Source organism: Gobius niger (assembly GCF_951799975.1).
Source record: "Gobius niger genome assembly, chromosome: 3".
In the NCBI taxonomy this organism is placed as follows: domain Eukaryota; kingdom Metazoa; phylum Chordata; class Actinopteri; order Gobiiformes; family Gobiidae; genus Gobius; species Gobius niger.
This window is the reverse complement of record NC_136854.1, coordinates 31494627-31521165: the sequence shown is the minus strand read 5'-3', so window position 1 is coordinate 31521165 and position 26539 is coordinate 31494627. Positions and strand designations below refer to the sequence as shown.

Sequence of the window (26539 nt, the reverse complement as noted above, 5' to 3'; positions counted from 1 at the left end):
GTCACATTTATCCAACTTTATAAAGACCTGTTTTTATTCTCTCCGCTCACAAGTTGCTTGTCTAGAGGCGGTTGTCCACTGCGTATTTGTTTGTTATTATTTTTTTGTTTTAAACTGCTGGACTCATTTTGTACAATCATTGGCATAATTTTGCTCAACTTTTACGCACATCGTACAAAGCAACTTCAGGCCTGTTTGAACAAAATTTGAGAGGATTATTTTTGTTGTAACACTGGCATTTTTTTTATGTTAGAAAGTTTTTACGCACCACTTTTCACTCTGATGATGACTGAGCCTTAATTGGACTTCGCTCAACGCAGCTAGTTTCTCTCTTGTGAGTATTTGGAGACATTTTAAAGGCCTTTTGTAACAACAGAGGCGATTTTACGCGCGCTGTTTTTTTAAAGTTCCTGGATCTTCATGACCAAACCGCTCCTAGACGCGAGTTTCCTTTGGGACATGGAGGACGTGGCGCTGCAGAGCTCCTCCACGCCGTTCTCCGTAAAAGACATCCTCAAATTGGAGCAACAACAACAACAGCAGCAGCAGCAGCAGCAGCAGCAGCACCGGTGTTACCCCTGCGCGCTCCCGCCAGCGCCCCTCTGCACGCCCCAAATACAGCAGCACCAGCTCAAACGCACAGCGGGGCCTCAAGACGTGGACGCGCCGGAGGACAACCTGGCCTACCTCAGCGCGCTCACGAGAGGTCACGAGGGCGAGCACGAGCAGCGGGACCTGTTCTCCACGACCTCAGCAGCAGCAGCAGTAGCAGCAGCGGGGAGGAAGGGGGAGGCCCGCGGAGACATGGACGAGCACGACCCCGGTGAGTATCAGCGCCCGGGACACAAAACAGGCCCTCATTGGCATATACTGTTTCACTTAAGTCTCAAGTACACAGATATTAGAGTCATGATGGTTTGAAATTTAAATCATCCACTATTAAGGACAAACTGTGTTGTGTGTAAAAAAAATTCTATTTTGTTTTTACGCACAAATATAAACCAGTCATATTTCTTTATAGTTTTCTTTGGTGACTGAGTCTTGATTGAACTTAAACTGAGATGGAGCTTTTTCAGCAGTTATTACCCTCGTGTTAAAATGTGGATTTAAATTAGGATTTTCGTCCATTTACGCGTCTTACGCACGATCTGTTGTTGTTTTTCCTAAATCCGATCACAATTTCAGTTTGTCTTACTGTTACCTTTTGACACGTGACTTGAAAACACAGTATTACGTATCGTTAATGGAACAGCATTGGGCCATTTATAGCCTAAAGCTCTGCCTCTGCACGCCTTTATTACCCAGGCCTCCACCACGAGCTCAAACAAAGTCAAGCAGCAAAACACAAAAAACATGACATGTTTTTTTGTGTTTTGTTTTTTCTGATGCTGTTTTGATTATTTTCATACTGCGATTGACACAAACATTTGTTTTTTTTCCTGCCATGCCAATCTTTAATAAAGTATAAACTAATGTATGACCCAAAGGATTGATAACTCTAATTGATGTTTACCCATATTGCTTGCTGAAGGTTGTAGGTGCGATGATGCTGCGTAGAGTTTTACTTGTGCTGTCTACTGTGACATTTCTCAAAATAGGCTACTGTAAAGATAAAGTCATAGCATAGGTGCTTCCTTTTTTTGGTGTCTTTTCTTCAAACAATGCTGTTGCGTCACAGAGCGCACTGATGTCATTTACGCATTGTTTGGACAAAGGTTTGTTAAAAGTACATACAACGTTGTGGTCATTCAGTTTTCGTAAAGTTTAGACTCGCACACAATGTGAAAGACAACGGCTAAATAAATACAACACATGCGCAAATGGCGCGCGAAAAGAATTGATTTGGAAAACCGTAATATCGCTTAAACAAAGCTTGGGCCCCCGAAAGAAATACACCCTTTACAATCACCTGCCACACACAAAACTATGTTTGAAAAAGAAATCAACACAGAAATGGACGCAAGCATTTTGCGATTCAGTGGCAGTAAAAAACTAAGTTAGGTCAAATTGAGCTCATCTCTCCAAAGGCGCGCGCGATTCAAGACCAAACGTGCCCATGATGGATTAAAAAAGGAAATACATTTCCACGTTTCCTTTACATTTATAAACTGTTCAAACTGCCATTAAGGACCAACACACGTAATGTATCATAATCTTTAAAGTAAAGCCCATTTAAAATGTAAATAATGGAAACCATGTACTCATTTTTAAAAAAGCTAAAACCCAATGAAATCTTTGGTGCATTTTCTTCAATGACTTTGACAGAGGAACTTCATCAACACAGATGACATTTAGAGCGCAGCTTGATACAGGGTTATATCTGTGTAACAAGAGCGAAACACACGGTCTTTTTGAATCCGAAATCAACAAGTATTTGTTGCTTGGTGCTTAAAAACTGGCCATGTTTTATAAAAAATGATAATGATAATTTAAAAAAAAGTTTAAAAAAAAGTATGATAATAATAATAATGGTAATAATAATAATAATAATAGTAAAAATAGTAAAAAATTAAAAAATGGATACGTTTGGACATCCCTGCTCTAAGAAGTCTAGATTCTGGAAACGAAAGCGGCGCCTTATTTCCATCTTTACGCGCAGAAGTCGTGGGTTTGTTTTGAGAGCAATGAGAGGATTTACAATAGTCTAATGTAAACAGTGAATCACTTTATTTTAATAATATGTTGCAGCTTGGAATTCATTTTCGGATAAGCAATCGCGCGCCGTTTTTATTCAGTGTTTTCGCTCCTTATTGCCCCGGCACAGAGGGAATGTTTGTAAAGATGTTCTCGGGGCTTGATCTGACAAAACGGGGGGTTAATTGGATCAGACCGAAGCACTTCTCTTAATTATAGCTCGAGTGAACAGTGCGCGTAATACTGCGTTATTTTGGACAATTAAGACACTCCTTGGCACAAGGGCATAATTACACGGGGATGGCACTGGTTATTGCTGTTAGACGAGATGAGATCAAACAATCGCTCATGTCAGGCCTGTTCCGGAAATGTTACATTAGGTTACTGTGATTTCTCCAATAATTATATTTAAATGATTTTTTCTTTTTTCTGCAGGATTAGGATTCTACAGATCAGTTGTTGGACTTTTAAGACGTAAAGTGACAATCACACTAGTCATAGTTTTGTAATATTTAAATTCTTGCCATTAAAACGACTTTTTGTGCAAATAAAACTATGATGTTGCGTCACAGTTTGCTCTGAAGCTACACAATTCATACGCACTAATTTAGACCAGGTTTTTCTTGTTAAACCTTTCTGTAGTAAGATATATAATAAACATACAATTATGCAAATGGTCTGCAAAAATGTGTTTAAACAAAGTAGCTCTCTAAAATGTGGACAATTAGTCCACAACAAAAACATAACAATGTGCATCTGACCACTCTCACTTTAATGTATCAGAATGGTAACTCATTACATCATTAAGATGAATTCATTGTTAGTGTTATTTAAATGGACCTTATCAATTTACGCGCAGCCAAATCTGCTCTTTTAGGTCATTGACATTATAATGAACGTGTGTGTTTGACTGCATTTCAGCGGCGCATTGAAACAACTTTACGCACAACCGAAGCTAAACGGTGCGTAATAGTTCTTGTGTCGAGCTCCATTAGAATATGTGGCTGGCTCACGGCACATTATGTTCACTGTGCAATAAATCTGTCTCATTGGTTTACACTGAGCTCAGGTGGTGAGGAATGCCACCTGTCGTTAATAAGGTTTAATGACGGAGTGAATGGCACTTCAACTTTAATTTGATTTTAGAGTATTCTGCAAATATAATAAAACACAAAGAGCCTTATGAATGAGAACCGGCTGAAAGAGTTGTGGCCTCTTTACTTAGAGGTGCCAGATCTAATAGTGACTTGGAGCTAAGGCAGGAGCTCAGGGGGAACAAGGTTTTAGTTTGTATTTGTTTAACAACAGAAGTGAAGTCAGGGCTGATTCACTGACTCTGCGTTAAGAGCACGTGTCAAACGCAGGTGATTTAAAGGCGGTGACACGCGCGAAGTGGCGCCAGTGAAGAGTCGCGAGACAAAAGCGCGTCTGAGCCGGACCAGGACTAGACTTGTCACTTGATGGAATAAAACAAGGAGACACACAGCAACTCAACTGGAACCGCATCTCTCATGCGGCTGTTTTAGTGCCGCAAACTTTAACATAAAACACTCGTGCACATTTGACTCTCACACATTTGGTCTTTAAACTTTGTTCTCCCTAAAATCAGAAAACTTACTTCCATTATTGACGTCTTTGTTTGTTTGTGTTTACAGAGGGTCTCGCGCTTTTGAGAGATGACTCCTCGGAGTCCACGCGCCCTGATGGGGAGCGGCGCGCGCAGAAACCCCGGAACAGGAGACGGCCGCGCGTGCTGTTCTCACAGGCGCAGGTGCTGGAGCTCGAGCGGCGCTTCAAACAGCAGCGGTACCTGTCCGCCCCGGAGCGCGAGGCTCTGGCCGCGACGCTGCGGCTCACGTCCAACCAGGTCAAGATCTGGTTCCAGAACAGACGCTACAAGTGCAAGAGGCAGCGCCAGGACCGGACTCTGGAGCACGCGCCCCCACCGCCCCGCCGCGTGGCTGTGCCGGTGCTCGTGCGCGATGGAAAACCGTGCGTAGGAGGCTCACAGAGTTACCCGGGTCCCGGGTACGCGCCCGGTTACAGCTACAGCAGCTACGGCGCGTACTCGTACAACGCACCCGCTTGCACGAGCAATTACAGCTGCACGTACAGTGGACTCCACGCGCTGCCCCCCAATAACGGCTCCTTCACAAACAGCGGCCTGGCATCCACGCAGGCGCAAAACCAAGGCCCCATGAGCGCGTGCCAGGGCATCCGTGCCTGGTGATGGAACACGTGATCTTTGGACTAGATATGACCAGAACCGGGCTCTGGTTCAACCCCGAGGCCTTGGTTCTCTCTGGACTCAGGACATTAGCTGTGGAGTATCGGCCTGTGAGTCTGACTGCTGTCCCCGTGCGTCACCAGTGCCGCGCGCTCTGCGCGGCTCATCGCTTTAGCTTTTAGTTCTAATGTAAAGAGTGTAATTTTGAGAACATTGTATTGTGTTCCTTTCAAATATGTGAACATGCCCTTAAAAGTTTCAAAGTATTTAAAAAACAGAACATTAGGTTTCCAGTCGCTTTTAAGTGCAGCATTTTTTAGGGCCATAAAAGCCTCTTTTATATTTCATGATTAGTAATAAACGCCTTCCTACTTTAGTCCAACTGAATTATTGTCCTTGTTTCAAACTCTACAGCTGCACGTGTGGGGCTGTGAGAGGGACCTCCGCTGTTCCTAAACGCGGACTCGGGTCTTTGGGCCGCGTGACGCCTTTGTCCCACTGCCACTCGCCACAATGAGGCGCGCTCTGTCCCACGAAGTTCCCCAGAGGAGCGCGAGACGGACCCGGGAGCGCGCGCACGGCACAAAGGCGCACAGGGGCCACGAGATTGACGTCCTAATATCCCCATTAAAGAGGGACCGAGGAGGCTCGCGCTGTAAAAATGTGCGCGCTTTTGTTCCCACAGTGGAGCCTGTGGAGCGCGCGGACAGCGGGGCCTCGTGCAGAGAACAGGGCCCATCAATGGCAACAAGTTTCTGCTTTTGTTTCCGGAACGAGCGCGAGGAGGGGGGCATTATTTCAGCCAAGAGGGTCATTCACCTCCAGCGCGGACACAAAGCGACACCCACCGACGCTTCACACGCACCAGGTCAGACCAGAGCGGAACACGGGCAAAACCTGACCTCAAGTGTGTCCTCATGGCGTTTACTTTACTTAGAAGTAAAGCATTTCGTTTCCAATAATCTCACATAGTTGCTTAAATTCTAGCATGCGGGATGTCCTTCAAGTAGGCTATCAATCAAATATTCACAGGGGAATCCACAGTACGCATCTAAGTATCAATTAACTGAACGGCATCTAACTATAGGGCTGGGTATAAACGATACCTGTATGGTATCAGGAAAAAAGTATACTTACTGTATAGAAAAAAATAAAAGCATCGAAGCAGGCACTGCAAAAATGTTATATCATAGAGACCAATTTTAGATGCCTGTTGGTCCAGGGACAGCATTAAAGGAATCTGGTTCACTTCAAATAAATTATACAAATTTAAAATAAATGGTCTATTATGGAATAAATGAACACTGTTGTTCTGTTTTCTGGTTCTAGATGACAAATATTTAGCATGATCAAAAAAAAAATCGTTCAGGTATTGGTGTTGAAAAATAAATAATAGTAATTGTTATAGTCTGATACAAGGACGTCAAAATGATTCGTTAATTTTCATGTCTTGTAAAGTTTTTTGCAATGTAAAGTTACAGACAGCAGTTACCGTATGTTAAGGACAAAACGTTAAAATAAAATGAAAGAGTCCTATTCATTTTGTAAAAAAAAAAAAAGGGCAAATAATGTAATCGGGAACATAAAATTGAACCAAATCGGTGCTTGAGTGCATCGTTACATCCCAGCCCTAATAACAAAAATGATTTTCCCCAAATAAACACTAAACACTAGCTGCCACTAACAACCTTCAGACTTTTCCTGGAAGAATAGATACATCCTTCTTGCCTTTGATCATTGTTTTTTATTTATTAAAAAAAAAGCTCACATTAGTCGTTACCATAGTTGCCATATGTAAGACACACACAAAACTTTGCGGTTTGAAAGCAGAATTGCTTTATTTTAATTTGTCACATGGAGAAACTCCTAACCCTCCCATGGCTTGACTTTCGTTTTGTTCATGTTTCAAAGTTCTTCATGTCATTTTCTCATTCGATCCCAGCCCAAACCGGTGTGTGGTTTATCAGCAAAATCGCTGTCTGAATGTGTGTGTTTGAGTGAATGGTAATGATCAGAGGGACCAAGATTGGAAACCTTGCTTTTGTCAGTCCACCCCAGGGCAGCTGTGACTACAACAGAACACCTGAGTGAGGAGTGGATGAGTGATCCGAGAAGCTTGTCAAGTTCGTATCAATGAAATCAAGATATACATCCTTTGCTTGTGGTTTGGCTGTAACCACAATGTGCCACGTTCAGGCCCGCCTTATCCAACGGGCTAGCAGGGGCTGGAGCCCAGGGGCCTACTATTGTCAAGGGCCTATCAGAATTAAAGAAAAAAGGAAAAAGAAAAGATGATTCGTCGATTTCCATGTCAATCACTTCACTTCACGCTGTGTACCTGGAGTAGGCCCGCCCTTCTTGGCCCAGAGGGCCTATCAGATATAATCGAATTCCATAATATTGTAATTTGTTTGTTTTACCTGTCAATCACATACTGCAGCGTCAACTGACCAATTGGCTAGAATTTGTCATCGCATCGCATTGATTCTATGACAAATTCTAACCAATCCAAGCGCATAGAAAGACGTAACTTATGTACGTAACGCATCTATTCACTTTCACACTTCTTGATGGCGACTCGTAGCGAGGGACAGAAATGTCAGGGAAGGAAAAGTTTGAGAGCGGTGCACAGAAAAGAAAGACGCAAAAGGAGAAGGAGCGTCGTGATAAAGACCTGATGAGCCATATGCCGAAGCTATCGGGCTTTTTAAAATCAACACCCAGAGGTGGAACCAGCGCCGCGGACGCAGGCACCTCCACAAGCCTCGGCGAACTGGCACCGGCAGCCGCTGCAGCCAGCGCCCCTGACACGGGAGGCGCAGGCCGCGCAGCTGACAGCGAGAGCAAAGAGGAGACTGTTGGCTCTCAATCCGGTGAGGAGGAGCTGCTAGAGGAGGTGCCACTGCCTTCCCCGTATAGCCAACCCAGCCTTCAACCAGTAGCTATGCAGCTGCCATTTCCCCGCTACGCCCAGACGAGTCGGGGGGGGGGAGAGCGCGGACCAGTTAGGAGCAGAGAAGGAAAAAGACGCCGCTGAAGCAGACACTCCTCCCGCAGCAGGAGGAGGAGTGGAAGAGGACTCGAACATTGTGGAGCATTTTAACTCAGACCCTGTTCGATGGCTGGGGAGCGCTCCTTTTCAAAGCTTTCATTGGTAAAATCTCGCCTGAGGTCAGGGATGCACCAAGAGAGACTTAGCCATCTTTCACTGATGTCACTTGAAAATGACATCGTTCGTGACTTGGACTTTACGGACATAATTAAAGACTTCTCAGCCAGAAAGTCAAGAAAAAGACCTTTTTAAGATGTATAGCTATGCTCATTTTTATTATTTCTGCCATATTTTTGAAGCATGTTTTCTGTTTGCAAGAGACAGTCTGTTTTAGTTGAGTTGTAGTTTTTTTTTTAATTTGCATTAAAGATAGAGATTTTGATACACATTGCAAGATGTCATTTAACATTTATTTTTGACACATGTAGGAGTTGCAGGTTGGGGTTTTTATGGGATTTAGGGTTAGGGTTTGCGCTGAGGGGGGGCCTACAATTCTGTTCAAGCCCCGGGGCCTATGGGTAGGTTAAGGCGGGCCTGGCCACGTTTTAATTCAAATTTAAACCATCTCCCAAAAAGTTACAGTGTAAAAATCCACTCATTAATCAAAAAAACAAACTGTTACTTTGAGCAAAAACGAGGCCCCGGTGCCATTTATCAATGTCCGTCTGCTCAGATACTGCAGAGTTGTTAAGAGCTTTTGGAGGAGAGTTCTTTCATGTGTAAATGACATGTCAAAACACCCTCATGCGCTGCACTGCGACTCGTCTGATTGGCGGATACCAGGAGGAAAGTCCCGCCCACAAAGACAGGTCTGAACAGCGCATTTCAGACCGTGGTCACACACAGAAGTCTTTGCAATATGGGGTCCATCACTGTCATACTTATTCTCGTCCTATCATAGGCCGGCACGGTGGCACAGCGGTTAGCACTTGTGCTTCACAGTTAGAAGGTCCGGGTTCGATGGAGGGGGCCTTTCTGTGCGGAGTTTGTATGTTCTCCCCGTGCCTATGAAGGTTTCCATGAACAATAGGCCTGAATGAATGTAGTGTGTGAGTGAGTGAGTGGTTGGTGGTGGTCGGAGAGGCCGATGGCACAGACTGGTTGCCTCGCTTCTGTCAGACGACCCCAGAGCAGCTGTGGCTACATTAGTAACTTGCATTATTATTTTAGGCTTCAGTCTTGGTTTGTTCTTGGTTTTGTCTTTGCCCCATCCTTAAAGATAACACATTTGCTGCTGATTTTGACTTTTTTGTGTCCACAGATCAGAGGTGGACATGTTCAGATCAAATAATGGTTTAATCAGCTGCTGATTTATTCACAATCACAAAAAGTATTTCACATGATGTAAAAGTTGTTTATGTTTACAGTCCCATAAGGCAGTGCAGACGTCCTGAGGTCAAAGCTCAGCGACTGAACTCTGGAGACTCTCAAACTTTTAAATGAGAAATAGCACGTTCACATGAGTTGGAACTAACTCAGCTCACATTTGTTGTTCAAAAAGACATGCTGTGGTGAGTCATTCGTGGAGGACCATGGGGGAAAATTGGACTGGGAACAAAAGACATTACTCTAAAAACGTCATACTGTTTATCAACATAAATAGCTGATTCAGTGTGAAGCTCCACTTTCAAGAAACATATCGTACAAAATCTACTTTTTTGAGCATCAAACCATGTCATAATGTTGATCCCGTGTGAGTTAAATTGAGCTGTTTCTTCTTCTACAGTGTTAGCACTTCATTCTCACGCCACTGTTAAAACCCGACTGTCCTCTGTATTATTAAAGCCCAATACAATATCAATTCTGAGCCGTTCTGCGTGTGTTTGTCATTGAAGCTGTAAATCACGCTGTAAATTGAAACTGAAAGTTATTCCCACAGCTGCCAGCAGGAGGAGCCCCAGTCAAAGTCTTCACCGGCTCTAGCGCCTGTATTTCAAAGTCACCATTTAATTCTTACAGAGACATCATTTCGAAATTCAAATGATAAAACGTTTAATGCAAATGCTGAGGCCCCAAAATAATCAGTCCAACAATGGAGCAGGCAACGTATGACATAGATAGAGGTAAAGTTTGACTGAATTTCCCAGTGACTTAAAGGAATAGGCCACCGTTTTTTCCATACTGAGATATGTTCTTACCTTATCTTTGACGAGTTCTTTAGGACCTGTCTGGTCTTCCCCCGTGCCTTCAATCACGTAAACACAGCGCAGACGGCGTTAGCATTTAGCCTCTCCCTCTCTCCTCTATAGCTCCAAAACAGGTAAAGATAGAAGCTACCAAGCTCTTCCACGTAGTTCGAAATCCAGTAATCTTCACTTTACTGTGCGGATGCCAAATTACTCCTGGTATTATTACGCCTTACAATATAGTTCCCCCTTTTATCCTTCTTAGAAAATCCACATTGTTTAATTTTGTGTAATTATACTTTGTAGTGGAACACTTCACGTAACCATATTTAAACAGGGAAAACGTGGAAGAGCTTGGTAGCTTCTATCTTGACCTGTTTTGGAGCTATAGTGGAGAGAGGGAGAGGCTAAATGCTAACGCCGTCTGCGCTGTGTTTACGTGATTGAAGGCACGGGTGAAGACCAGACAGGTCCTAAAGAACTCGTCAAAGCCAAGGTAAGAACATATCTCAGTATGTGGCCTATTCCTTTAACATGGTTGGCACGGCAACAGTTTGAAATTGTTTGCCTTTGTCTATGTCACTTCCTGTCAGTGTCCAATAGGAAGTGAAACTATAAACATCACAAAAATGATCAAACTGAAGAAAGCTGGGTATTTTTTTTTTTTTTTTTTTAGAAAAATCTGAAAATAATAGTGTTTTACCAAAAATGTTGTCTCATGTGTCATATAAAAACTTTTTATTTTTTTTGGAACTAAAACATATTTAGCCTCCTTTTTATTAGTTGTTTTTCAAAGCAAACACATCAGTCCCATTGTAATTTAGATGATTTGAATAAAAAAGTGTGTCTTTTATCGATCACATCTTAGATATTGTGCGTTATCTGTCTGGTGTTATTAAAATTTTACATTGAAAAGAGCCAGTCTTTTGAATGGCTCTTTTCAATGACTCGGCTCCCAGAAAAGACCCATAAATCCCATCAATATACTACTAGCCCAGTCTGCGCTATAGCATTTGGCTACTCTGTCCAACTTTAACCTGGAACTGACATGGGGTTTTTGCTGTGGCACCCATTGAAAACTGTTCTCGGGGCGACCACTACTTTTCCCTGTATTTCCCATCATTGAAATGTTCTTACTTGGATGCATTTAAATCAACAACTTCAGCGTATTCACTTCTCTTCCTTCGCCACTCGCTCCTCATACGTCGTCTGAGTAAAACTTTGTGTCTGCCGCTCTGTGTCTGTCTCTCGTCTTCCCACGGCTCTGCAGCGGAGGAAGTCCATAAATCAGCCACTTTCACCAAAACAAAACCACACAAAACATGCATCAGCCTAATCTCCTCTGCACTTCTTTACCTGTCCCATCTCACCCAGGATGACATTTGTTTTCTCCACGAACTTTCTCACAACGTAAAGCACAGCAGGTAAGTCTTTTGTGTGTGGCTGTAGCCCATTTTATGCTAAAATCCCTTTTTATCTTGAGTGTTTATTTTGGGGGGGGGGGTTTGCTCTATTGAAATAATCCTTCACTCAGCTTTTCTCCTTCAAGTCTGTACACCATGATATTTCTGTGCATACATGAAGGGAAAATTGGTTGGCGAAGTGGTTTGTAACTTGGATAGTGACATATTTTTTATTTAAAAGTTAATAGCCACTTACTGTACGTACAAAAAACATGGGCCAAGAATAAAGGTACGATGTCAAATGTCCGTATACAAAGTCTGATAAGTCATATCAAATTGAACCTGCCAAAGAGTCTGGTGAGAGAGAAATGGGTATAAGCCAAAACAGAAATCAGTGTTTGGCATGGAGTCAAGTCCCATCACTTACCTTTGTGGCAAGAAGAGTTGTAGAAGCAGCAGTCATATTCACACTAATATCAGATTGTTTGTTCTGGTGCCAGGGGCGTGTCTAGGTGGTGGTCAGGGGGGCACAAGCCACCCCCAGGTGCCACTCCACAGAGGCAGTATTTGGCGGGTATATTACAATCTACTTACTCTACTTTAATCGATATTTGAGGGACACATTATGCAGAGACAAAGATGAACAAGTTTGTGGCTATATAAGTTTGATTGTTTGTTTGTTTGTGTGTATACTTTATTGTCCCCGTAGAGAAATGTGTCCATTTTCATCTTGCATCCATGTATTATAATATATAAAAAGTTGAAATCAAACGGCACAGGTTCTCATGACCGGTGTTTCGTCAAAGTGATATTTTTGACGACTTGGACTAAAACTAAATAAAAAGTTTCTCATGAGACTAAAACTATGACAAAAATGTCCAGATATTTTAGTCGACTAAAATAAGACTAAATAAAAATTCAAAGGAGAGACTAAAACTCTCTAAACTTCTATTGACCGTCTGAAAGAGCCTCAGATCATGTAAATTCTCTGCCAAAGGAGCAGCTCTGAGCTTTGTTCATATGGAGCCGCTGCATGAAGCAGAGGAACAAGATTAAATATGATTATAATGAATATTATAAATGCAAAGTCGACTAAATTTAAAGGAATAGTTCACCGTTTTTCCATGCTGAGATATGTTCTTACCTGAGCTTAGACGAGTTGATGCGTACCTGTCTGGTCTTTGTGCGTGCCCTCAGTCACGCAAAAAGACGAAAGATGTTGTTAGCATTTGGCCTCTCCCAATGTATTCCTATAGCTCCAAACGGGGTGAAGTTGGAAGCTACCACACTCTTCCACGGGCACACACAAAGACCAGACAGGTACGCATCAACTCGTCTAAGCTCAGGTAAGAACATATCTCAGTGTGTAAAAACTGTGAACTATTCCTTTAAGACTAATTTAGTCGACTAAATTGACACGCAATTTTAGTCGACTAAAACTAGAGTAAAATTGAACAGATTGTTTTGACTAAATCTCCACTAAAATTAAATTACATTTTAGTCAAAAGACTAAGACTAAAACTAAAATATGTTGTCAAAATTAACACTGCTCATGACACATTTATAAATAAAGTTTAATCTAATCTAATCTAATCTAATCTAATCTAATCTAATCTAATCTAATCTAATCTAATCTAATCTAATCTAATCTAATCTAATCTAATCTAATCTAATCTAATCTATTCTATTCAAACCACAATACAAATCTTGCTGTGGACTTCAATTGGGCCGGCCTGATTTCACACTTCAGCCTATTAAGGTGCCCCCTCTGGGCCACCCCAGTGAAAAAAGACTGGACACGCCTGTCTGGTTGTATCGAAAACAAACCAGCAGAGAGATTATAGTTTAGTTTTAGTATCTGGAGACTTCTGGTTTGATCCATCTCCAGCCACAGGAGGAACTACCAAGAAAAGAATCAGGTGAATGTCAGACAGTACAACAACCATATGTTTTTTTTAAACTTGGGTCTCTGTTCTCTCAGCATAATTTTTGTCACCATTGTTATCAACCTGTCATGATGAGTATATCGTTCCCGACAGTGGACCCAACATCTTCTTGAATCACTGCTGGAGAGCTGCACAAGTTAGTTGGTTCTGACAAAATAAACCCAAAGTTACATAACACATTTTGTAGGAAATGCCTTTATACAGCCCAGTGGTTCCAAAACATTTTGACAAAACACAACTCCTTAAAATAGCTGTAGTGTTTGACCTGCCATCAACCACCAGGGCAAGATCAAGATTAGAACAAAACCGGGTCTAAAATCTGACTAAACTAAGTCTAAATTGAACCTAAATGTACTATGACAGCAGGGGATGGACCACTGTGAGGAGATGAGAAGCTGAAAGAAGATCTAGGCAAAAATGTGTTTCTTTGGCCTTCAACTTGCCAACAAAGAGCTAATCCATTTCCACCTGTCAGGACGGGACCTAAAGGCCCCTCTGCGGGTTCATAAACACGTCCTTTGACCTGTGTCGTGTGCGCGGCAGACGGAGGCTGACCCTGCGGGACACGCTCGACAGCGCAGGGCGGTTTACGGTGGTGGACCAAACAACACTGGGGGTCGGTGGAAAACTGGCGGGTCAGAGGTGACGGTGGAAACAGGAGACGTCAGTGACAGCGTCTGAGGGTGCTCGCCGTGGGGAACGACAACAAACACGGAGCACGAGAAACTGGAGCCGTGGCTCGAGGCGTCGAGGAGATGGAGAGGTCAGTCATGGAGAGAAGACAGAAATGAGGCCGAGAGACTTTTGAATGGTTGAACATCTTCTACATGGGTAAACTATTCGAATCATTTCTCAGCGACAGATCACCCATAATGAAATAAAATATTGTATTTGCTTATTTTTAGGGTCTCGGGTGATATTAACTCACTGACTTAGCCTACACACACACAAAAAACACATCCCCAGACCACTTCTCCTCAGACCCTCTTCTTAACTCACAGCAGAAACAGCGTGGTCTGTGTGGAGTGAGTCATATTCAGTATTCTGTCTGTATCAATGACATGTTTGTCAATATTGTGTCATCAACTGTTTTGATGCTCTTTTTACATGGCAACCCAAAATATTTGGCAGAGTGGCTTTAAATGGGTCTGTTTTTGGCTATAGTCCTTTCAAGATGGACTACAGGAAGAAAATGTAGCAAAACTTTAAAATTGGTCAAATAATCAATTTGTATCAATTTGTGTATTCTGTCAAGTAGACACAGGCTACCAATTATTTTGTTAATATGGACCTTTAGACTTTTTCCAAAAACATCCACAATGTATTTGTTTATGTATATTTGTTTTTTGTTGTGGTTCAGATAAGTGATCATAAAGGATCACATAGATAGAAGTGATTAAAAACACTTAATGACCCCATGTTGACTCTTCTGTTGTTCTTTACATTGGTCGCCCATATTGTGATATGTTGTCCCATTTAGAGCATTGGTAATCCGGATTTGGTAAACTTTAAAAGAACTGTGTATCTGGATTAGGGTGATCCAATCCAATGTTGCTTTGAAAAAACAGCATAAAAATAAGACGGATTACGTCGTGATCCACAGCAAAGAATGTGATTTCCAAGTCCGGATCATTTTGATCCAGATTACATTTCTTAGATTACAATTGGCACTTTGTGCCCAATAAATGAGATCATCTGCCGTCCCGAACATCCTGAATGACCAGGTTATTCCATCAATGGATTTGTTCTTCCCTGATGGCACAGGCGTAGTCCAAGATGACAAGATTCATCAGGCTCACATTGTGAAAGAGTGGCTCAGGGAGCATGACATTATTTTCACTCATGGATTGGCCAACAGAGTCCAGATGTTAACCCTACTAATAATCTTTGGGATGTGCGGGAGAAGACTTTTGGCAGTGGTCACAAACTCCCATCATCAATACAAGATCTTGGTGAATGCAACACTTTTGACATTGCAAAACGGAAACAATGCCAGCAGGAATGTGCGCTATAATCAAAGCTAAAGGCGGTCCAACAAAACAGAGCGTGACCATAGAGTCAAACGATGTTTTTACTCATGTTAAATTGTAGTTATAACATTGAAAAAATATACTTTCACACCACATTATTTGAAAACATTGCCATCCATGTGATTCCTTGCTTTATAATTTCATGTCCCATATCCAGAATACGTCGTACAGTATTGTATGTGTATAACTTTAGGAATACTGAATTTTGATGTTTAAACATGCTAAAACGTGACCAAACTGCATTAAGTGATAACACTGCACTGTTAAAAATGAGAAAATAACACACAACAGCTTTACATTTTTCTTAAGAGTTTTATTCTCATTTAACTTATTTCTCTCAGCGCTTGGAGCCAGCACCAAGAGAAGACCCTGCTTCTGCGAGGAGCTGCCATAAACTTTATATTTACACATTTCACAGAAACCACTCCGAGCCCGGGGCCTCAGCCGCCGTTCATACTCCGAGTCCCAACGTCGTAGCATCTGTTCCAGTCTTTGGTTTCAACGCAGTGAAACGAACCAGGACAATCCAATACTTCATAAGGTAACACAACTCATAGTATCAAGTAGATTCACATTAGTTTCTTTCGTTTGTTCGTTTAAAAACTGTAAAATTGGTTCGTGATTGGTCTTCAAAATGTGCCGCTAAGTCAAGACGGGAAGTAAATGTTAAACCTGGAAACAGATTTACATTTAATTGTAGAAGTACATGTCGTTTTCCAGAAACACACACCACTTTATAGTATTTATGTGAGTTAGTAGTGGCTGGTATTCATTTTGAAGTGTTTCATTGATAAAAGTTGTTCATTTCCTCCCCCATCGACCGAGACACGATTTCAAAGACCGTCGTTCTGTGCGTTAGAAGCATGGCGGCTACAAAAGGCATTTGTTGAATAGTTTCTCACACTCCTACTTTAAAAATAGACTTGGACTTCTTAAATACTAGCAAAAATAAGTGAACACCGATGCGACTTTAAGATCTATTGGCAAAAATGAATACGGTTACTCAATTTATCACAGGTTTTTAAGGGTCGCTTTGCCATTTTTAAAACTAAAATTTCAGGGAATAAAGTATGTTTTCTGAGGCACTTGAGCAAATGACAGACTTTGAGCTTTGAAAACACAAAATGCTAAGACATAAACCTATTTCTTCAACTACTTCTGACTTTCCATCTCTGTGAGTAGGGCTCCCTCTGGTGGAGACGCAAACTGACTTGATATAATTAATTGACTGAATCTTTTTTGTTTGTTTGATAAATGAATAAATCTTACAAATGTACGTCAGTAAAGTGCTGGGCTTAAGATTTCCCATGTCAAGGGTCAAATACTAGTGTTATAAATATATTTTCACACAACCGTCTTTCCTTTTCCCTTGTTTTAGATTTGTTTAATCCAGTAAATGTTTGATTGGGTTGTATAGTAGTTAAATAATCAAATACTGCCTCAAAACCTTTTTTTTTTACAAATACAAGGAAATGTTGACCATGTAGGGGGACCTTTAAGGTGAGCAAAGAATGACCATGTTTAATGAGATAAATGGCTTCAAATTGAGAGAATTTGTTGATTTTCTGTTTGAACTGGTCTTGAAATAAGGTAACAATAGAGCAGACGTGTGGTATAAGAATGTTGGCACAAACTGTGGGTGTGTTCTTGGGCAAGACACTTCCACAGTCGCCCACGGAGCAGCTGTGGTCACAATAGAAGCTCCATTCCAGGGTTTCAAGTCAAATAGGTGGCGTTCACGATTTATAATGTGTCACAATGTCGATAATGAGACGATAATAAAAAAAAAAGAAATTACAAAAAATACAACTCTGTGGGAGAAATACAGTTTTTTGTAACAAATCTCCAAAACGAAAATTGACAAATGATTTTCCACATCAGTATTTGATCGTAGTTGGACATATTATTTCTATGTCTGAAAGTCTTTTCTATTGGCCTACATCACGCTCATGTTTGCGAGTTTGTTACCACTTTTGTACGCCTTTCAGAGAAAATAATTGAGACTGTGCATAACTTCAAATCATAACGCCGCCAAAGGAGTGACTTCCTGTTTTGATCCAGCACACCAAAATAAAAGCATCATCAAAATCATTAATTCAGCAGTTCATTAGTTCAACTTTCTTACTGCCTAACTATTCACAGATAAAATGCTTAAAATGTAAATATTTAATATATATTCTTGTAATGTTGCAAGTACCTGCTGAGCTCATCACTGAGACGAGTTGTGTCCTTTAATTTTGGTGTGCTGGATCGAAACAGGAAGTCACTTCTTGGGCGGTTATGTTATGCACAGAGTCAATTGGACATTGGTTCATATGCATATGTGCTGACCGACAATTCTTTCAGTAATGATTGAGATATTAACAAAAAACTAAGACAAAAATAGTTACCATAGTTACCGTCATAGGGTTTTCAGTTGCTCCACCTCAATTTTAAACTATAGGCTCTTTAGGATGTTGTGATGTCACGTGAATGCAACCTATTTAACGCTTTTTAAAGCCTAAATACTATATTGTTGATGCCACAAATGCAAAAAATCTTGGCATATTTTATTTTGTAAACTTTCATAGGATTGTGTAACTGTCAGTCAGAAATGCAGCTGAATTTTTTTTAGACCACAGATTTTATATTTGTCCTTGTTCTGTCTCTAAGCAGTTTAGATTTAAAGCCAGTTTGAATCCGATTTCATGCTTAATTTTTCTTAATTTAGTGGCGTTTAATACCCTGCAGAAACCCTGCTTATCTCATTTAAGATCGTCATTCCTTTTCTCTGTACTACATCTTTCTCTCTCTGAACCCAGGACTTGTTTAGCAGGTTGTTTTAAGTTACTTCCCTGACACAACTTCTCCCAAACACTTACTGTAAAACATTCCCTGGCCGTTCCCTGACCTCCGCCTCACTTGAGTAACCGCTCGTGCTGCCTTTTGGTGATGACGTATTTGAAAAACTCGTAGACGGACCAGCTGATGGCCGTGGAGGGCATCTGGTAGATCACCCTGGCCTGAACGCCTTTGAAGAACGCCGCCCCTCCGCCGGTCCTGTAGACAGTCCGAAACGCCTCCCCCAAGCCCGAAATGTGCCTCCCCCCCACTGCGCCCGTCCCCTGCGCCTGGATCATCACCGCTTGGGCCTCCTGGGTGTTTAACAACGTCTTGCACACGTCTAAAGGGGTGGTCGCTGCGGCGGCGATGGCTCCGGCCAGCGCGCCCGAAACCATGTGGGAGCTGGGGTTGTACTGTCTGTGCGGGTTGAGCGTTTCCTGCAGAGACTCGTAGATCATGAAGTGCAGGGCCTGGAAGGGGATGTTCATGGTGAGCTGCGTGGTGTAGCTTCGGTAAAAGGCGGCGGGACCTTCACGCCCGAGCAGAGAGGAGATGCAGTGCAGGACGCCGCGGTACGGGGAGTTGAACATCTGCATCCGTTGCTTCACCACTGGAAGCAAAAAGAGATGTATGGATGAGGCACAGATACCCAAAATTATGTCTAGGGAATATCACAAGTTGGCCGGTCACGATATCAAATTTGAAGTTCGATATATTGAGGCGGGAAAGTATCGCGATAAACGATATTACTGACGATACAGTCAACGCTCAGGCATAAAAATCACAATAAACCTTTGTTTTCAAAGTGCATAATCATTAGGGCTGGGACGATCCACTTGTTACGATCAGAGAAAATGCACTAGCCCGGTTTAGGCAGGGGTTAAGGGGTTAACCTCCACCTGAACCGAGCACATTTTCTCCAGTTTGGCTTTACCCTAATCTAAAAGCTTCTTGAACAAAATGTCAAAAAAGTGCCAAAAACAGGGATGAAAATACAACAAATAAGCGACAAAAACACAACAAGAATGTGACAATAACGCAGCGATAAGCAACAAAAAAGTAAATTAGCTTTGTAGATCTTAGCTTTCAAATGAGGCGTCACCGTAGCATATGGGCTGTAAACTCCAGTCGAGAAGCTTTAAGATTTAGCCACAAACAAAAACAAAAAAATAAAACTTAAGGGCAAAATCTGAGCATGAAATGTGAATTAAAACGTATCCAGGATTAATTGAAAACATTGATAAAGCAGCGCCACAGTTAGTAACACTTTCCTCATCATTACCTTCAGCCGGGTTCATGATGGCGTCGTGGATCACGGTCGCCATGCATCCTGCCACTCCTGCACAGAGACAAAAGGGAAATGGTGACATCACATTCAGATGATAATAATTCAACTTTCACTCAGACACGTTTATAGCATGTGCATATTGTGTTCTTTAAAACAGCGTTGAATGTGGTTATGACCAAGGTCTGTAGAGTCGTACACCAAGTCCCAGCTTGATTCAGTCCAAGAATAGATGTTGATTTCGTTCCTGAGTCAACATTTTTGGGACATGAAAAGCATCTCCTCAGATCACGGGAGCAGCAGGGCTTTGTTCATGCAAAGAGGGCCAAACGAACACCTCAGAGTTTTGCCCCAGGCCAAAACAAAGACATTTGAATTAGCAAAAGAGGAAAAGAGAGCCTCATTTCGACAAGACCAGACAGGAACGGACCGGATCGGTTTGAAGGTGCTTCCACTGCCAAAAGTGAACCGCTTCGCTCCCTAAGGGGGGTCCAAACCGCTCCAGTCCCAGACCACTTCAGCCATGGGGTCTGGAGCGGTTTGCAAACTAGACCGGTTTGGGGGGAAAGGGGAGGGGGCTTGTCACCACTCTGATTGGTCAGGCCAATAGTCAGCTTGCATATTCAAAGTTTCTTTCTCTTCACAAGGCTCTATCATGACTGGTTCACTGGCCTATGCCTGATTTTGATGTGAAATCATTCAATTAAATGATCTATTTTCCCTCATATTTATGACAGTAATCTGCTTCTGAGCACCAACCGGAAGTTCAGGTTCTTGATGTGGACCTAGTGAACTCAGCTTCAGTCAAATTGGACAATGAAAGCGGACTACGTGTTGACCAGCCTCTTGCTGAGGTGGTTGTTGCAGGCTCTAAGGACGAGGAGCCCAACATGAAGACTGTTGTCTCTGTCGCTGTAGAGGAGGACAGTGGTGGACCTGGTTTTGGATGGCTGCTACTTGGACCAGTTCATAGTGGCCCATTCAAGGATGCACTGCTCAGTGCCACAAATTACTTCCATCTTGAAGTTGACATGACAACGGTTCTTGCGCTATCCCCACAAACTCATGGTGAACTCACACATGTGAATGGTGTCTTAATGAACTCTGAAAAATGTACTGTTGCATGGATGATTTTTGCCTTCAAAAGAAAGGAGGTGGAAATGTATGTATTTATTCTAAATTAAAAGTAATGGAATGCAAATGCCAATTATGAAATATGTTGAGTATTGACAAAATTTTTGGAATGTGGATAATGGTTTTATTTGACTAAAATGTGTTCCCAAGAAAGGCTAAAATGTAAAAGGTGCAGAATATGTCAAGGAAGCTTTGTTATGACTCCATATTAATTTTTGTATTTAATTGTTATCGCTCCAGGCTCAAACAATTAAGGGGCCGGTGTGTTGGAGCCCTATATGCCTTTTTATCTGTTTTAGCCTCCTGCCACTGCGTGGCGCTGTGTGTCACATTATGTGATTACCTGCCCTATATAAGGGGGGAGGGAAGGGCACGCAGGTGTTGCAGTGTAGGGGTATACAGTTTTCTGTATGTGTTTATTGTCTGTGGAGAAGCTGTGTATTTGTGGATGGCTGTAAGGTAACGCCAATAAAACCTTTATGGAACACAGCGAGACGCCTTAAAACACTGTAATCAGAGCGGACACTGCACAGGGCATTTTGGCCGCTACAACATGTGTCATCTTTACCGTTAGCGAAGTGGCTGTTGGCGCCCGGGTGGATGGCGTCGCTTAGTCTGAACTTGATTTTCTCGTAGCAGGCGAAATAGAGCGCGTGTGCAGGCCCCGCCCCCACCGCCAAAACGTTCACCCCTCGAATGGGTCGCCACACGCCCTCGGTCCGCACGATCTGCCGGAGAGCGTCCATCACGTTACGATAGCGAGCGCCCGGCTCAGGGTGCAGGCTCTGCATCCGAGTCTGGAAGAGAGGGAGAAATGCAGAACATGAGAGGGTTATTTCAACAAGGTTTGAGATTGTTTTTACAATCCAACTGGATTCTGCCGCACATTTGATAGAGTTATGAGTTTCCAAAATGCTGCACATACAAACAAGAAATAAAATAAAATCAATAACAAAAAACAAGAAAAAGCCAAGAAAACCAGGATTGGTGATTCACATGAACAGCACTTGTATTTCAGCACAATAACGGATGTACCGATCCGATATTCAGTCTTGGTATCCGGAGCCAATCGGGGCATTTTGAGAGCATCGGATCGGATCGGATGCTCTCAAATAGACGCGATACAAAAGGTCCGATACAAAAGACGGCCGTGAATCTGCGGTGCAGACAATGACCACAGATTCACGGCCTTCATGCTATCACTAAGCCCAGCCCTCATGGGCTTACAAGACACATTTCAAAACAGAATTCAGATGGCCGCTAAAATAAAACAGACCCCTGTACAATCAATCATAACAGAACAACATCCACATCACACAGGAGGATATAAATGAATTTGTCTGCTATAGTTAACCTGCCGCTAACACCTGCTTCTGAAAAACGTTCTCATTTCAAATTCAAAGCTAAAGCCAAAACCTTGCATGTTTATTAAAAAAAGCCAACTGTTAAAACTACTGTTATATCCATAGGCTATAACATTTGATATATATATAATATAAAAATATATATAAGACTGTATTGGATCGGTATCGGCCAGATGAAATGTCAAAATATCGGATTGGGAGCTAAAAAAAGCGTATTGGTGCATCCCTACTAATAATGTGCCTTTATCATTACAGCGTATTATTTTCCCACCACTCAGCTGTACAGATAACGCAATGTCGTCTTAATGTCAGATGACGTATTAGGGTTGAAACAACTACATAATCATTGAAAGCATCAACAACTCATTATGAAATCTAAGTTTGATCAGTCAGACGGACCTGACATTACATATGTCACAGGAAAAGTGCACATTTTTGTGTTTTGCTAAGAGTACTGTATCAAGTTGTCCTCAAGCTTCATCGCTTAAGATTAAGAAGTCCCATTTTTACCCATCTTTGTTTTCCACTGATGATTCGAATCAAAGGCATATTTTTTGTCAAAGTCATCAATCAGCAACAGAACTGTTAGTTACAGCCATTACAATATTACTTCCTTCACTGGTGGAAGAACACAGCTGGGCCTGGAGTCGAGACCGATTAAATTCACTCATGACTGTTTACTTTTACTACAGACACCATTTCATTCACAAAACTGACTAAATATTTCTGAAATGTTAAATATTTACACTGCCTTAAACATGGAGTCTGCTGGAATGTGCCCAGTCATTCTGATGTGGAAGGCTGTGTTTTCAGTGAAACTAAACAAAGAGGGAACATTTGGAGCTGAACAAAAAGCATTGTTTCAACTTTGCTTCCTGCTGAGCTCAAAAATAGCCCAATTCATGACGCAGTAAGTTGGTGGTCTTTTTACGACAAAATACTTTGGGTTTTGCTTCATCTTTATTAAATACGTCAACTACAGATACAGAAGCATATTGTTTCTGAGTGAATTGTCTTGAAAGTCCGAGGTGGACGGCGCAGATTAGCTCCAGTCACACAAACAGCAGCTGATGCAGAGGGAGGCGCTCATGTGACGATTTAATCCGAATGATCTTTATCTGAAAATACTGCGGATTCTCCAAGACTTTGACACTTCGCTAAACAACAAGGTCTCTGGACGTGGACTGGGAGGAAATAAATCTGATTGAATGGTACATGTGCTACCCACAAATGAATTCAACCAAATGTCTAGACAAATTATATCTACACAGACTAATGAATAAAAAAAATACGATTCTCATCACGATACAGGGGGCCCAATACGACACATATTGCTATAAAATATATTCTACTGCAAGTAAGTATTATGAAATGTCACATCGAACTGCAATACTTTAAGCTGACTGAATTAAAAAAGTAAACACAAGCTAAGTTTCCCAAAGTTATGAATTAAATGTAAATCATTCTGACATCGAGTAAAACATTTTGCACATGTGCAGAGGAATTTTAAAAGTTTGGTTCTTTTTTCTCCCTCAAACCAATCAACAACAAAGCTGGCAATAACAACACAATCTTAAGTAAAAAAACATGAGTGTTTTTTTCTAGTGTTGGACATCAAAGTATTAGATACAATGTGTATGTCACAACAGAGACGTATTGCGAAATATTGCAAAACTATTTGTCCCAGCCCTAATATTTGCAATCTATCATTTTAACTTTATAACATACATTTGGGTTGACATAACATTAAAGGCCCAATACATGATTTTTTCATTTCAAACAATGAAAGAGGAAGCTACTAAATTGAAATGTTGGTGGGGGTACAAACTCATCCCTGATCTTCCTAACATATTTGTAGCATCCCAATTCTTAACAGGGACATGTTTATAGGCACATTTCACTATTTGCAGGGTCACTTTTCAGGGTCACTTTTACAAGAATGCTAGAAAACTCGCCTCCAAGTTCATGAAATTGCTACAAATGCTTTATAATTAGATCTACAGTGTTTTCCCCGCAAATTTCTGAGTTTACAATATACTTAAGGGAGACAAAGCAAATTTCATTCCATAACTAGAGAAGAAATCAGGTATAGCTCCTTTAAGGAAGACACATTTACGTAACAGGGTTGGGTTCTTATTCATCGAGTAGTTCGCAAACAAATGAGGAACTGGCATAAATACTTTTCTGGTAATTGCCGCATTTCCTTTTCCGTTCATCACAAGGAAGTGAAACATCTGCATTTTCCAAGAATGTATTTCGCAAATATACAGTTCAATATAAATCTCATAAACTAATCTCAAATACTGGGGAGATTGGAGGGGGGAAAAAAACAGTTTTATAAGCACGATCTGGTCCCTGAAGAGCTGCCGCAGCTTTACCAGCGCTATTATAATGATCGACATTATACTTATGCTTTCAGACAGAAATTAATTTACTTCACTGCCACAAAAGGTTTCAAAACAATGCAAAAATGGTAATTAATTGAGGATTATTGCAACACAACCTTATAATAAGTACCATATGCATTTTAGGAAAATGACATTTTTTGTTTTTTGCCCGACTATTCGTTGCAGTGTTGTTAAAAATTAAATGAGGTAAAGGTCAAGTCCTTATCTGTTGACTCTTGGCATGTTTGAGCTAAGATTACCAAACAGAGATAAAATAGTAAAGATAGACAGAACTTGTTTTGAGTTACAATGTTACTGAAAACTTCATTTCCAATTCAATTCAAACGCTGGTTTTACATTTGCATTTTCTAACATCAACTATAATGTTAGACTGCAGTGCAAGAAGACAACCAAATATGTAGAACTTGTTATGTAATCATCCACATGTTTGCATGTTTGCATGTGCTCAAAATGTATTTCCGGGGATGAAGAATGGACCAATACATATCTCTGCAATAGAGCAAAGGACATATCCAATAGGTTAAGTATTTTCAATAAAAAGACGTTGAAAATACTGTGTCGTGTGTTTATTTTTCAAACACAAGGCTGTCTGGTAAAAGGAGCATGTTCACTCTATGTATATAACATTTCTATGCAAAAGTTCTAGTCTAAATATGTAACACTATGTAGCCCTCATGTAGATTTTTTTATTCTGGTAATGCTATATCTTGTTTTATTGCGTTTCCGGTTAAGGTTTATTAGTTAAGTGACCTCTGATCGCAAGGTTATGGCTGTTAGCATGTGGCTAACTCGAGCGCAGGCTTGAGCTGAGGCCTACACCGCTGTACCCTGCCCGATTCGTGTCATTCTGTCACAGGCTAATAAACATACAATCAACACTATTGCTATTCATAGTACTGATAAAGAATTATTTTTGTCTTTGCCATTTGCTGATGACGATAGGTAAACAAATCTCAAGTTTAAAATGAAAAAAATAAATAAAAAAAATAAAATAAAAACAATAACAGATACACAACTTTCATTCTACACATGTAGTGGCCATAGCAAACAGAATAGATATTAAAAACATAACATTTAAATATAATCTGTAAATAAAAAGAGTTGAGAAAATTATACGTTTTTGACGAATCTTAAAAATGGTGACACCGGTTCGCGCATGCGTAAAGCACTTGATGGGACGACTGGGGTAACGCAGCCATGGAAACAGATCTGGTAGTGACAGCTAAGGCTCTTTTTGACATAAATAAGCTATAAAAAGAGAGCGTGTACTCGATCAAGTATACCACACACACACACACATGCAAAAAGTATTGAGAACCGCCGTCACTATATCTGAAGAAAGTGCGGGATTTTGCGTTGGCATACCTTAACACAGTCGATGGGGTACATTAGGCAATGCTCCATGATTCCAGCCACGGCTCCGGCCAACATGTGCGTGCTGGTGGCTGCTCCCTGGGGCAACCCTTCATAGTCTATGTCTGTATCCGCGGAGGCCGCCGATGAGCTCTCCGTTGTTGGCGGCGAGGCTCGATGCACCAGCGCCGGGGTAAAGTCCTGCTCCATTCGGGGGGCTGTGAAAGGCAAAGCCGCCCTGGGAAAGCCTCCTCCAGCCGCGTCCAGAATTCTGCCGCCCAGCCATCGGATCTCTCGGCCGTCGACCCTCGATGTCTCCCCGGGCGCACGGCGGGACACAAAACCGTCCGCTTCCATTCCAAGACGGGCACGGGAGGTCCACGTCCCAGTCCCAGGTCCCAGCCGTGGAAGTCTTGGCGGGTCAAGGACTGCTACTACGCGCTGTAACAGGAAACCAGGGGTGTGTGAGAGGAACCGAGCGGTGATTCATGCTAAAAGCTGATTGCCTGTGGGGGTTGTCAGTCATTTTAGGGCTGATTTGATTGGTTTAAAGTCCATTTTATGAGCACTGAGGGGCGGGCCTTGAGCATGTATTTCATAACTTTGGGAAATCACATGGAACGCCCGGGAAGACTTTACAATAGACTGTTTTTTTCTCTTTCTGTTCCTTATTTGTCATACAGCCTGTGTTAAATACATCAGAAAACTACATCACGTAATACTTATAGGTATATATGGTGACCCGAAAGAGAAA

The 26539-nt window shown here is 41.7% G+C and overlaps 2 protein-coding genes across 2 annotated transcripts; one reads left to right on the top strand and one right to left on the bottom strand.

Moving 5' to 3' along the window:
• Positions 1-420: 420 nt before the first annotated feature.
• Positions 421-4864, top strand: LOC306961181 (homeobox protein Nkx-2.5-like; the record flags this gene model as incomplete). Its single annotated transcript, XM_079553810.1, has 2 exons — positions 421-823; positions 4290-4864. 2 exons carry the CDS (start codon positions 421-423, stop codon positions 4862-4864), a joined length of 978 nt encoding a protein of 325 aa, XP_079409936.1.
• Positions 4865-17984: 13120 nt separating this feature from the next.
• Positions 17985-26256, bottom strand: LOC306961132 (mitoferrin-2-like). Its single transcript, XM_079553747.1, has 4 exons — positions 25798-26256; positions 21229-21457; positions 19524-19580; positions 17985-18851 (listed from the first exon to the last, which is right to left on the bottom strand). The coding sequence occupies exons 1-4, from the start codon at positions 26140-26142 to the stop codon at positions 18316-18318; spliced, it is 1167 nt and encodes a 388-aa protein (XP_079409873.1). The 5' UTR covers positions 26143-26256; the 3' UTR covers positions 17985-18315.
• Between the last annotated feature and the right edge of the window lie 283 nt (positions 26257-26539).